The following is a 12,778-nucleotide window of genomic DNA, read 5'->3' on the forward strand; positions in this document are numbered from 1 at the left end:
CTCTAAGTAAATTAAGGTAAGGTAAATTATGAATAGTAATGTTAAATAAATGAATTGATTGTAGGATCATACAAATAATGGAAACTTTTGTAATAGATTGTCCCTGAAGATGGCCGAATTGGCCGAAACGTTGGACATGTGAATGAAATAAATGTTTTGAGACTATAATTTGGATAGTGTTGTTGAATTATTTAGTAGATAAATATTATTTTCCTATATCGAAACTGTCCTATATCCTAGAAAAGAAGAGCCCTAATAGAGCTATTTACGTTAAATAGTTACCGAGATATGGCTTTTTAAAAAGCAATGTTTCATATAAAATACACTGAAAAATCAGCAGTTACTGAATTTATTTTGAAAAGTCTGTATCTCAAAAACCAAATTAAAGTCTGCACTCAAATTAAAGCTACTTTAATATACTATAATGTAGTTTATGACATCTATTCGTAGGAGTAGTCGTTTTCATGAAATTTGCTAAAATATATTCATTTATACATGAACATTTTGATTTTGAAAAATATATCTCCGGAACCATCCGACATACAGATATCTATTAGCACTCAAATTAAAGCTAGATAAATGTACTATAATATAATGTAAGTAGTTTATAACGTTTATATTTGTAGGTGTAGTAGTATGATATTAGACAAAAAGGTTAATATCTAGTTATTTTGATAAAATTTTTGATTTTTATAGGGAAATGTCTTTGCAACCATAAGGCGTGCATATCTCCACCAGCACTCAAAATGAAGTTATTTAAACGCACCATACACGTGTCTTCGTAGCAGTTTAGTAGTCGTTTTTATGATTTTCGCTTATGAATATAAATTTTGTCCGAACCACTATACATCAGTTTATTTTTGCAAATATCATGAAAACTACCCCTAAGATAAACGTTAGAATCTACTAATAGTACATTAATCTAGCTTTAATTTGAGTGTCAATAGACATCTTTACGTTGAATGGTTTTTGAGATATAGATTTCTCAAAATAAATCCACTGTTTTCATGAAATGTTGCTTTTTAAAAAAAGCTAAATCTGGAGAACTATTGAATGTAAAAGGCTCTTAATTTTATTTTTTAATTAGGGCTCGTAATTTTATCAAATTTACTCATCTTTAAATCATGTTCTATTAGGTTTTCAAGTGCTGTTGATAATGTTAAAGATATGGATTTTATTTATTCGTATGTACTTTTTTATTTTTTTTATTTCTTTCATTTATTTATTTTCATTCTTATTTTATTTTAGTATGAATGTGATCATTCATCACTATTACCTATTGCCTACAATAGTGTGGCAGATTGTAATATCTATCAATTAAATAATGTTTAAAAAAAAAAAAAGAAATGGAGCTCAAAATGAAAAATTAATTTTTTTTAACGTTATGGAACAGCCTTCATTTTTATTGATCCTAACTTTACTTGGCAGACTCATCTATTTAGACTAGTAATTATACAAAGCTTTCATTTAAGTAATTCGAGTGCGATAGGTAATTATGTTCTGTTACACTGTACCCCTAAGTCAACCCTGTGGGTTTTGGAGCCCTCCTGGGGTTCACAGAGACTCATGACTCTTCATGGGTCGTACCGGTTCCCATAATTATTATTATTATTAGTAGTATTATTAATTGTATTTCATGCTATAATTTACGGTTGCAAAACATTGAATGTACCGTTTTTGTAATGATGGCGTCTTAAGGATTTTGATTTAGGCAACTATATTATAAAATATTAAAAAAAAAAAAGATGAGAAATGCAGAACGTGAAATTTTAGTTTAAATATAGCATGTCATTAAGTGACAATTAATTATTGTTGGCTCAGATATATAATTGTACATTTATCAGTTGTATAGAAATATAAAATGTTTCTGTCATAAGTTCTATCATCATCACTAAAAAAGTGAAAAAAATTATCAGAAAATGTTTCAGATTAATACCTCAATCAAAATAGAACTACCAAATGTTATGCTAACTGAGAATGAAGCCTATTTCTTCTTAAGCTAGGGACTGGTTCATGATTAGCACATGCTAGGGAGCTTTTTTCCTACATGTACCCAGGCAAGACTTGAAACTGCTTTTTTTCTGTTGTTGATTAAATACATTCTATTGCGTACAAAAGAACATTGCTCAACTTGTTTTCTTTATAACTACAGGCAAACCTGTTTGTTGCAAGACGCAATTGATAATGGTAGCTTTCTGTGCTACTTCGTTAGTAAGCACAGATACAGAAACGCGTAGATACTTGGCTAGATAAGTGTGGAGATAGATATCGGTGTTGGAGGGTAGATACTATCTGGCCAATGTGAGAGCTATTATTTATCATAGGGCTCGTTCCGCTCTAGCGGCTCCAACAATTGAAACATTATTTCACCTTTGTCGTGTAGGACATGCCACGATTTGTCAAAACAATTAAACAGAGTTATCTGGAAAATTAATCGAATGGCTTTATTATTAATATAAATAAAGTTTGAAGAAAAATTATTTTATTATTATGAAAGTCGTGCACTAAATGTAATCAAATATTATTATAACTATTTTACACTCTTTATTATTTTATGAGCTGTAAAATTCAAAGTTACATTTGGTGCGTATATTGAGTCAAAAATTTAATAATAAGGGTGGTAAAATATAGGGATATTATTGTTGTAATATGAATAAATACATTTTTGAAAACCGTTAAATTTAACCAATTCGTTAAACTGAGCGAATTCATTACTAGATATCAATGAAGACATTAAGAAAATCATAATATTGCATTGCCGTTTAGGTATTGGCAAAAACGTCAGCCTCGTCGTTTGTTTTTGTTTAATGACGTAATCACTGGCCATCAACGCCATTTGTTTCTCTTTTAATTTTGCTTAAATTTGTTTTGTTTTTTTAATTTTATTTTTGTATTATGAATTTTTTTTATGTCTGTTCGATGTTATATTCGTGCCGTAAACCTTTTTAATTTATTTATTTATTGACATTTACAAATGTATAAAAAATACAACAAGTAAATTTGATCGTAATGCCATAATGATAAAGATATGATACAGCATGTAGAGAAACTACCCAGTAGTAGAACTCTAAAAACATTTTACAATATGTCAAGAGGCCATCTTGTTTTTAGGCGCCTCGGAGGATTGCCAGGAATGTAAGAGGAAGCAAGGTTAGAAACTAGTGGGTTTGGGTGGTTAGATAGTTTATATGGAAGGAATGATATCGGGTTCGTGCTAGATCGGTTACTTTTTAATTTATAAACTGAGATACTAATTATATTGTTTTATCATCGTCATTAATGATTTTCCTGATATTCGGGTTTAATCTAATCCTAAGCTATTGAGGTATGACGTGTAATAAGGGCATTCTTGGAAGATATGGCTAATCTTCAAATTGTTGTTGACATTTCATAAGCGTTCGTTATGAGATAAGATCGGAGTGGGTGAGCCTCGTGTGATCTATTCTCAGCCTGGTCAGTACGACCTCCTCTCTACGACATTTACGGCTGGAGGTACCCCAGGGCTTCACATTCTTTTTAAGGAGTTTTAGTTTACTCCTGAGGTTTTCGTTCCACAAAGATTGCCACTTATCTTAAATATCCTTTTCAATATTCTTTGGTATCCTTTCTGCCCTGTTGTTCTATAAAGGTATTATTATATTGCCTTACAGGCTATCTATATTAGTATTACATCTTTAAGTAGACTTCTAAAATGCATCAACAATAGCTGTGAAATGCATATGGTCGGCAGGGTTATACAGAAACGGGCGTCTCAACAATTTAACTTAGACGATTCATTCTACACAGTTGATTCTTTATCGGTACATACATCTCAATGGCACCATGATATTGCATGATCATGGGATTTAAATATTTGTTCCAAATTACAGTAAGATTGGATATTTAAAATTTAGCTAAATTACGATTACGGTAAAACTCCATAAATATTGGAAATAAATAAAAGCGTTTAATCATAATTTAGTCCATAACTAACCGTGAACGTGAACCACTACACTGTAAGACAAAGAAGTACTGTTTTTTTTTACAAAGGCTTATAAAAGGGATTGATGTGGACAGCATACACGCCCGATTATCAGCTTATCTCCTAAATCATTGAAGGAATATTCAGATATAAATAGTTTACCGACCCATAAGTAGATCTTTGGGCTGATAAAACAGTTAATAAACAATAAATTTTCTCTCTACATGTTTGTATCATGTCACTATCTCACCTACAGCAAATTTACTTGTTGTATATATGTTATACAGTTGTAAAGAACAATAAATAAATGATAATAATAAATAAAAAAATAATAATAAATTATCTGGATAATAAACAAATTTAATGAACAGTAAATAGTTTAACCAGATTAAAGAGTTTGTAATACATAATAATGTATTTCTCATTCCTCATAACTACAATTTATAGCTTAAATACAATATAACCATTATATTATAAGCTGGCTTTTGATGTGATTAATTATGTAGATTTCTGTAATACACTTATATAAACCTTAGTCGTAGAACTCCGTCCCAACAATCGTATTTTCAAAAAAGTCATGATTCTCAAAAAGCACTCTCTTACATATATTATTTTTACATTTCTTATTTTAATTTTCTATCAAATAATGTTTTTCAATCCTCTTTCCCAAAATGTGATCAATTTTAATTTTTTGTGTATTCGATATACAATTTACAAAATCTTCAAATTCAAATGCCTCTTATACAAGAAGGACATGAATTTCTAAGAACTAATTTATGATTTAGCTAGCATTGAGGAAACAATAATGCAAGTTAGTAGAGCAGTTCAAACTATAAATACTTCAATACAGGTTCACCTTGAGGGTAGTATTGATATAGAAAAATAGTATTTTTTCCTATACAATTTTTCATGTCCCAAGAATCAATTTCTAAAACTACTTTCTTGAAAGCACCAGTTATGTAAAAATATGTCAATCAAATTTTCAATTTAATACGCGTATACTCCTGCATCAGTGTATGGGAGTTTTTATCAATAAATAATTCATACATAATGTTGGGATGAATCAGATAAAATATTTAGGTTGTTGGAATTTTTCTCGATATTTTTTTCCAATTACACTTTTGTAAGAAATCGCCGAAAGTATGTAAAATATTTACATTAGTTTAAATTCAAATTTCTTCGTAATATAAATAAATTCATATTAATATAAATAAAAAATAGTTTTTTTTATTAAGTGATTTTTGTTCGCTCATAAAATTTTTTCCTAATATTTGTTTATAGTGTCCAATCGAATGTAAAAGACAATTTTAAAATACATCACTCATATTATATGTTATGATAATTATGATGATGAATCCAATATAATTGGAATATAACCATATTTCTTTCTCCAAACCATTCGTTTAAAATGTTCACTAATTAGGTTATTTAAATTTTATTTATAAGGATTTGCGTTTCAATAAACAAAAACCTCAAACCTCAAAACATTTAAAAGTAATTAGGATAGAGATGGTCCTGGTGGCCACCAGCAAAATATCAATTATAAATTTGTTAGCAACAATTGCTTCTTAGGATTCAATCCAGATGGGTCCCCAACAGGACTGCTTAGGCGACTGTAGATTTTAATATACCAAGAAAGGATTTAAACAAAGACACTCCTCCTCAACTAACTCTTTGTTTAAATTTCCGGTCTTTTAACCAATCCTGATTAAGAACCACAAAGTGGGTCGAAACGTCGGCACTTAATGACTCTAAAAGTGAACTCTATATTTTAATGGTTATTTTTTCGACCCTCAGCAGTACCATCTCCTTATCGATTACACATAGTTCAGGAATTTATGTACCATTAAAAGCTAATGTAATGTGTACAAAAATTAAACTATTTTTTAACATAAATTTTAGTCATTATTTAATTCCAGAGGTACATTTGAAAAAAATTCATAGTTATTTTAAATATATATGTTCGGCCAGAACGTAGAACTTTATTTTACTGAACTTTGTCACCCCTTGGTTTTATATTTATCCTGAAGAACGAAATGTGACAAGATATATATTTTTTAACGTGAAATCGAAAAACAGAACTAGGCATTTTTAGCTGGAAGTAGAAACAAAGTTTTAGTAAAATGAAAAAACCTTTTCCAGCTTATTCAAAATTGTGATAGTTTGGTTTCAGTATACTATTTTTTTATTTAGTATTTTTGCTTGCAATAAACATCCATTTTATAAATTTTGGACACTACACTTTTTTTTTTGCATAAATAAAAAAAAAAGATATATTATCACTCAACTTGTGATACCTCTTAGGGGAAAAAAACAATCAACGAGTCAAATTAGATACATCTCATCTCAACATCATTTTTTAGGATAGTTATACAATTTTTTCTCACTTGAAAAATTCTTTTAAGATACCTCTAAAATAAAGCATTAATTTTTATTTATTTTTTTAAAATGCTATACAGTTTTTTTTCGGATTTACAAGGTATCACAGCTTAAGCGAAAATATATAATTACAATTGTGTTATTTATTAAATATTTTTTTATGCACTTAAATTAATTTATTTTTATTTTCATTATTATTAAATTATCTGTGATTAAACTGCATACTGTTGAATATTTTGGTTAATTCAAAAAAACACTTTTTCAAATATTAATTTATTTTGTGCCTAAAAGTAGTAATAATAATATAAAAAGTTATTTTACCCAAAGACTACTATACCTGATAGAAAAATGAATAAAATTTGTTTTATGATGATTGTATGCATTACAATTTATTTTATGGACTTTGATTATTTTCAGAATATAAAGTTCATATTAATAATGTTATTTTATCTATAATTCCATATTGGGATAATTATGAATTGACGTATAAATTACCTGCGATTCGGACATCCATGGTGAGACCGATGCAGACGAAGCACTGACTGGAGAACCGTTGAGGGCGCCCCACTACAGCTGGGCGGGGGATGCAGCGAGGAGGAAGTCAACTGGTTGTGTAACCATGGGCGACTGTCATAGCAGTGTACTATTAGGGTGTTCTTGATACACCAAGCACTCCATCTCTACACGGGTGACCCCATTTGGGATTATTATTGGTTAATATCCGATCATATTTCGTCTCTGCTCTAATTTATTGCCAAACCGTCAGGATAAAAAGTAGTTTATGTCCCGTACTTGGTGAGCAATCATTGCTCGTTTTCGTAACGTTTAGGTTTATCATTTCAGATAATTAGCTATTTTTTTAAACACTATTTTGTTGTCACCTTACTGTGGCACACCTTATTCTCCTTCAAAGCGAAACTTAATCAATGCCCCTGGAGCTGAGGTCCATGGTTAGGTTAATATGAGAGTCCTCCATCATTAGGCATCATACTACTGGCTCATCTGGCCTGCCATTTTGACTTCACTTTTCTCCCAGCTTACCCCTTCCATTATACTCCTTCCTCTAAGGTGTTAATTAAGTCAGATCATAGTTATAAATTAACCAGCTTTCATAAAAAAATATTAACAGACTAAACAAATACAGATAAATAGCATAAAATTTAAAAGAATCGAGATTATATAGCATAAAATAAGTATTTAAAGTAAGATCATGCAAAGTAATTGCTAATAATGCAAATGTATAAGCCTCAAAAATGTTTCTTTGTCATTCCATTTTATTTTATCATGTCTTTCATGAAAAAGGTTTGTCCCTTCATACCAAAATCAGTAATATCTGTCGTTTGATTTAACCAGTTCTCTAGGACTCAAATATTAAAAAAACTAATGAATCAAAGCATGAGATTAACTCTATGACGGATTCTCTGTTATAGCTAGTTCTTAATGCCAACAAGTCAACATGATTGTTCAACAACCCGTTTGTTTATATCATAATATTTGTAAAGTAACAAAAATTAAAATTATACATATAATATGAAAAAAATGACGAATTACTTCTTATAAGTCTATTTATTTAAGGGCATCAGTTTCTATCAACATCAATGATGAACTGCTCAACCTTTCTCGAAGCAATGGTACCTCCCAATTCATACTTAATTGATGGAGTAAGGGCACCCTTTGGGCCCCCAAGGGTTTTGGCATGAGATGAAGTAGGCACTTCATTAAGTTGACATACTATGAAGCTAGCCATGAAGTATGCATTTTTTTCGGTTGACTTCTAGATATTTCCAAAACACTACTTTACCTTCTTTCTTAGACATTTTTACTGAAGATTAATTTCCAATTTAAATAAGTTTTCATAACTACTGCAAACAGCTCATTTACAGGCTGAACATTGGCTAGATTTATGAGACCAATTAGGGGCAACAGATAATAACGACCTATTTCACGGCGGGGTGGTCACTGGAGAGCCGGTCACGTTTAGATAGCCCCGATTGTATTAGAGCAACTCCATGTTCAAGTCCTCGCGTGAAAGGGATCACGCTTCATTTCTAGTGTCTTTCTTCAGTTCTTAAATATACAAAAAGAAATTGAACTGATAACCGATATATTTTTATTAAAAAAATACATGAAATATATTCTCGTATTAACTTGATAGACTAGTCAAAATATTCCTGATCCTTTTTTTATATATACTGATGGATCAAAATCTGACGAATGTGCAGCATCATCTTTCATCACAAATAACTCAACCCATAAAATAAAACTGCATAAATTGTGCAGTGTATATACAGCTGAATTACATGGAATAGCCTCAGCACTCCACTTCTCCATGACAGTAACGAATACTAACATAGTTATCATTACCGACTCTTTAAGTTCACTAAAAGCCATGAAGATCATTTAACCGAAACACCCGGCGATCATAAAAATTGACAATTATACCAACATGCTCGAAAACTTGGGAAAAACTGTTTTCTTTATATGGGTGCCGAGTCACGTGGGGATCACTGGAAATGAACTGGCAGCCATTGCAGCTAAACAAGCATTTGCTCTTCCAGGTCAGGGCGCGGCCATTCTGACGCCCCAAGAAATAAGTCTTCCAATGAAAAATGAAATATCATCTAGTTGGCAAGCCGCCAAGCAAATTAAAAACTATCAAAAAAACCACTAAATCATGGACCACATCAAACCGTTCCAATCGCAGGGAGGAGGTAGCTATTGCCAGATTGAGAATAGGTCATTCGTGTTTAACTCATAGATATCTGATCAGTAAGCAGCCACCGCCAAAGTGTCAATACTGCAACAGTGTACTTACGATCAGTCACATATTTGAGAAATGTCATTTTTATTCCGCGAACTTGAGTAGATTGGGAGTAGGACCGAGTGTATCGGATGCTCTGAATGATGACCAGAAGAACGTGCAAATGATCTTAGTCTTCATAAAAAGGAATGGCCTTTTGAATAAGATTTAAACCAGAAAATCTGTTATACGTAATAAAAAATACCAAAAGAAGTAATTATTTAAAGAGAAAAATAAAGTGAAATAGAATTATAAATATAAATGAAACAGAATTATAAAGCACGAAACATGGGCGTTGATGACCTCAGGGTTTTACGCCCTAAAGCCCCAGACAACAACAACAACTTGATAGACTTAAAAATGAATTAGCTACTCCGTAGTCCAGTTCTTTCGAGGTTTTCTCCGTCTTCGTTTCATTGCGAATTTTCTTTGCTTATTTCATTCATGACATTTAATTCAGCTACTAGTTTATTTATTATTCTCGTTTGGATCCTCCTGCATAATGAAAGCTAATAGTATTAGTTCAAAATTCAAGTATAGAAACAACGTGTTAATTACACTAACACTTACTTTTTTCATAATAGGGAGGACTATTAGTTATATTACAGGAGTTAAAAAGTACTAAAGTATAAGTTATTATTGTACAAGTCCGGGTAATTGTACCAAGTTAAATCGACAAGACTAATATTATTAATTTATACTTTATTATGAAACAGGACCCTGGTAAGACACAGGTTCTTCTTTAGCAATTCATGTGCCAAGACTAATTAAAAATACAAAATGATGAATTGAAGTATATTAAAATTAGAAATCAGCTATCACCATTAATCATAAAACTATTATTTATCATTCACGTTGAAGATAATCCGAATAAACTATAGCAATATTTTAGAAGACAAGAAATTAAAATGATAAAATTTAATAGGTTATTAAATTATATGACGATTGAAATATATAAAATAAATTACCAAATACGATTTTAAAAAATCCAGAGTTAAAGAAGGAGTCAATTAGCCGAAAGTTGAGACATGTTCCTGGCTTAAAAATAGCTTGCTATCCCGTTCTACTTTAGACAGCCCAAAGCGGGAAGGTCGGGTTGAGCAAGGTCGGATTAGAGAGGACAAAGGATAGTCGTGTCAGTCAATATCTGAGGCAGTCTCAGGCCGCTGCAAATCCACAGTTTGGCTGCTTGTATATTCAACAAACACAACCAAAAATCAGACTACGCACAATTCTTGCTCAATTTACCCTACTTAATCCAAAACCATCTATATCACTGGTTAATTTGATCAGTACAAGTTTGATAGATCGTTCAAAGAAAATATTGTTGGATCAAATTAGACTTAATGAATATTTAGAAGAGCACTGATTCTTGATCAACGTCTATAGAAGGAGGTGGTATGGTCAGCATCCAATCTAAATATGAAATCCATTCAAGAATTAGGCACTCATTATATAGAGGGGAGGGATTGACAGGACCGGAGAAAGAGAAAAATAGATAAATTGGATAAATGGAAAATAAAAAAGAAATAACGCTACAGGGTAAAGTAGTGTAGAAATAGTCTAATGTTTAGGTGAGTGTGTTTAGGGTATTTCTGTTGGTAAGGGATATAAAATCTTTATTTATCTTATCGTTAGTTGGTTTTTATCCAAAATTTATGTGGATTGACGTGAATATGTGGTTTTTCTGATTAGGGGGTATAGCGAGGATTGAAGCTTTGTCAAAATTAAAAGAATTGTCGAGGGTGTATTCTGATATTCTGGAGGCAGGAAGATTATGGGAGTCGATTGATGATTTTTACTGGGAAATTTGGGTTTTCAGATTGTTTTTGGTTTCGCCGATGTAGAAAGAATTACAATTTGGAGTAGAACAGGAACCAGTAAACTACATTGGAGAATACGTATATGAATTTTTAAGTAGCTGGAAAGCTTGTTATAAGATTTAAGTTGGTAAGAATAGTGGATTGTAGAGATTTCTGTATATTATTAGAGAAGAAGGAGGTATAAGGGATTTGAATAGGACAAGTGTTGGAGAAGAATGAGAAGAATTTGGGGAAGGTGTGACTAGGCTGTAGGATTTATGGGAATACAAAAATTTCTGTGTGACGTTTGGTGGGAAGTTGCTTTTGGATCAGATAAAGAAAGGGATCAATAGATGAGGTTTTAGTGAAATTTATATTTAGGTTAGCGATGCTGGGATAAGTAGTTAACAAGTCTACCAGGATAAGTAAGTTTGGTACTGATACGTTTAATATATTTTCTGATTGTTCCTTCTATAATTAAATTGTCAGTTAAAACTGTTGCATCCCCACCTAGTAGACCTACATTACACTACACTATTCAGGTGAATATCACTATTAGTTCTCTTTTATTATTCCCTTTCATTCCTTTATTCATTCCATCGCTAACCTCTCCTGATTTGTTATTGCTCTATACTTACTCATCATTTACTTCACCACTTGTTGTTGGTTTCTTGTTCTTATAAAGTCCTGATGAAGCACTGCAAAGAGGAGTGAAACTTGGTTACTAGTAAATATTGAGTACTTCTCTTGACCGCTACTTAAACCATGCCATCTTCCTACAATCAATTACTAACTAATAATCTTTGAATAGATAGGTTACTACTATAATAAATATATCGCTGAGTCTAAAATTGGTCATAATTTCTTTCCCAGTTTGATTTGAAAATTCAGAATAATTTGTAAGAATTTTTGAGATATTTAATTATTCACATACTATTTTGTAAGGCGTTTTCACTATTTTATGAGCAATAACCGTCAAAGTAGTTGTACTTTATACTTATTGTCGATTGGAGGGAGCAATATAATTGTGTAACTTTCTAAAAATCAGATTTTTTGTTTTGAAATCATTATTGCTATAAAAGAACATACCATTGACTGTTGAAACCTTGTATTTATTTTAGCGAGATGGATGGAATGATTTGAGTCGAAAATATAATGAGTATCATGTTATCTGTTGGATAGTTGACTTTTCTGATATTAACTCGTATTATTAATAGAGAAAAGTCGAAAAATTAAAAAAAATATTTTGACGTGCCATCTTGGAGTTGTGATAAATACACTAAGTCCTGGATGATTTTTTAAATTTAGAAATATTGCAAAAGATTTTTTTGTTGATACTCTAATCTGAAAACATTGATTTGGAGGAAATAGAATGAATGCTAAGGGACTGAATCGTGGAATGTATCCTGGTCTATCTAAATTTGATGGGGCATTGCAAATCTTATATCTTTAAAGACTAATACCACAGTAGTCATCATTAAAAAAAATAGTATACCAATATTTTTTTTAATGATGACTATAAAATTGCATATACTGCAAGACTAGTCATCATTAAAAAAAATATTAATAGCAATAGGTCTTTAAAGAGAAATTATTTAATTATCTCCCTTGCGTTATGTTGTCATGATTACTCCGACCTAAGTGGTAGATGCGCTGCTCAGTATCTTGTTTCCCTGTTAGTAGTCAATAATGCCAATCGTTCCATGTGAACGTCTTGGTAATCCATTACATAACACGATAAATACATACATATGTTATTATTAATGCTAATTTTACGAAATAATAATTAGTTTATTACTCTTATAGTCATTAAAACTATGGTATTAAACATCATTT

The 12,778-nt window shown here is 31.0% G+C and overlaps 1 protein-coding gene across 1 annotated transcript in view; it reads right to left on the minus strand.

Moving 5' to 3' along the window:
* The window catches only part of yellow-e (L-dopachrome tautomerase yellow-e), a 59,998-nt gene extending 53,030 nt beyond the window's left edge, over positions 1-6,968 (minus strand). Inside the window, exon 1 of the mRNA XM_014436558.2 lies at positions 6,836-6,968. Within this exon, the coding sequence (XP_014292044.1) occupies positions 6,836-6,854 (19 nt within the window). The 5' untranslated portion in view covers positions 6,855-6,968. The remainder of the gene's footprint in view (positions 1-6,835) is intronic.
* Between the last annotated feature and the right edge of the window lie 5,810 nt (positions 6,969-12,778).

Source organism: Halyomorpha halys, unplaced genomic scaffold (assembly GCF_000696795.3).
Source record: "Halyomorpha halys isolate HHAL.00 unplaced genomic scaffold, Hhal_1.1 Scaffold1987.1, whole genome shotgun sequence".
Lineage (NCBI taxonomy): Eukaryota > Metazoa > Arthropoda > Insecta > Hemiptera > Pentatomidae > Halyomorpha > Halyomorpha halys.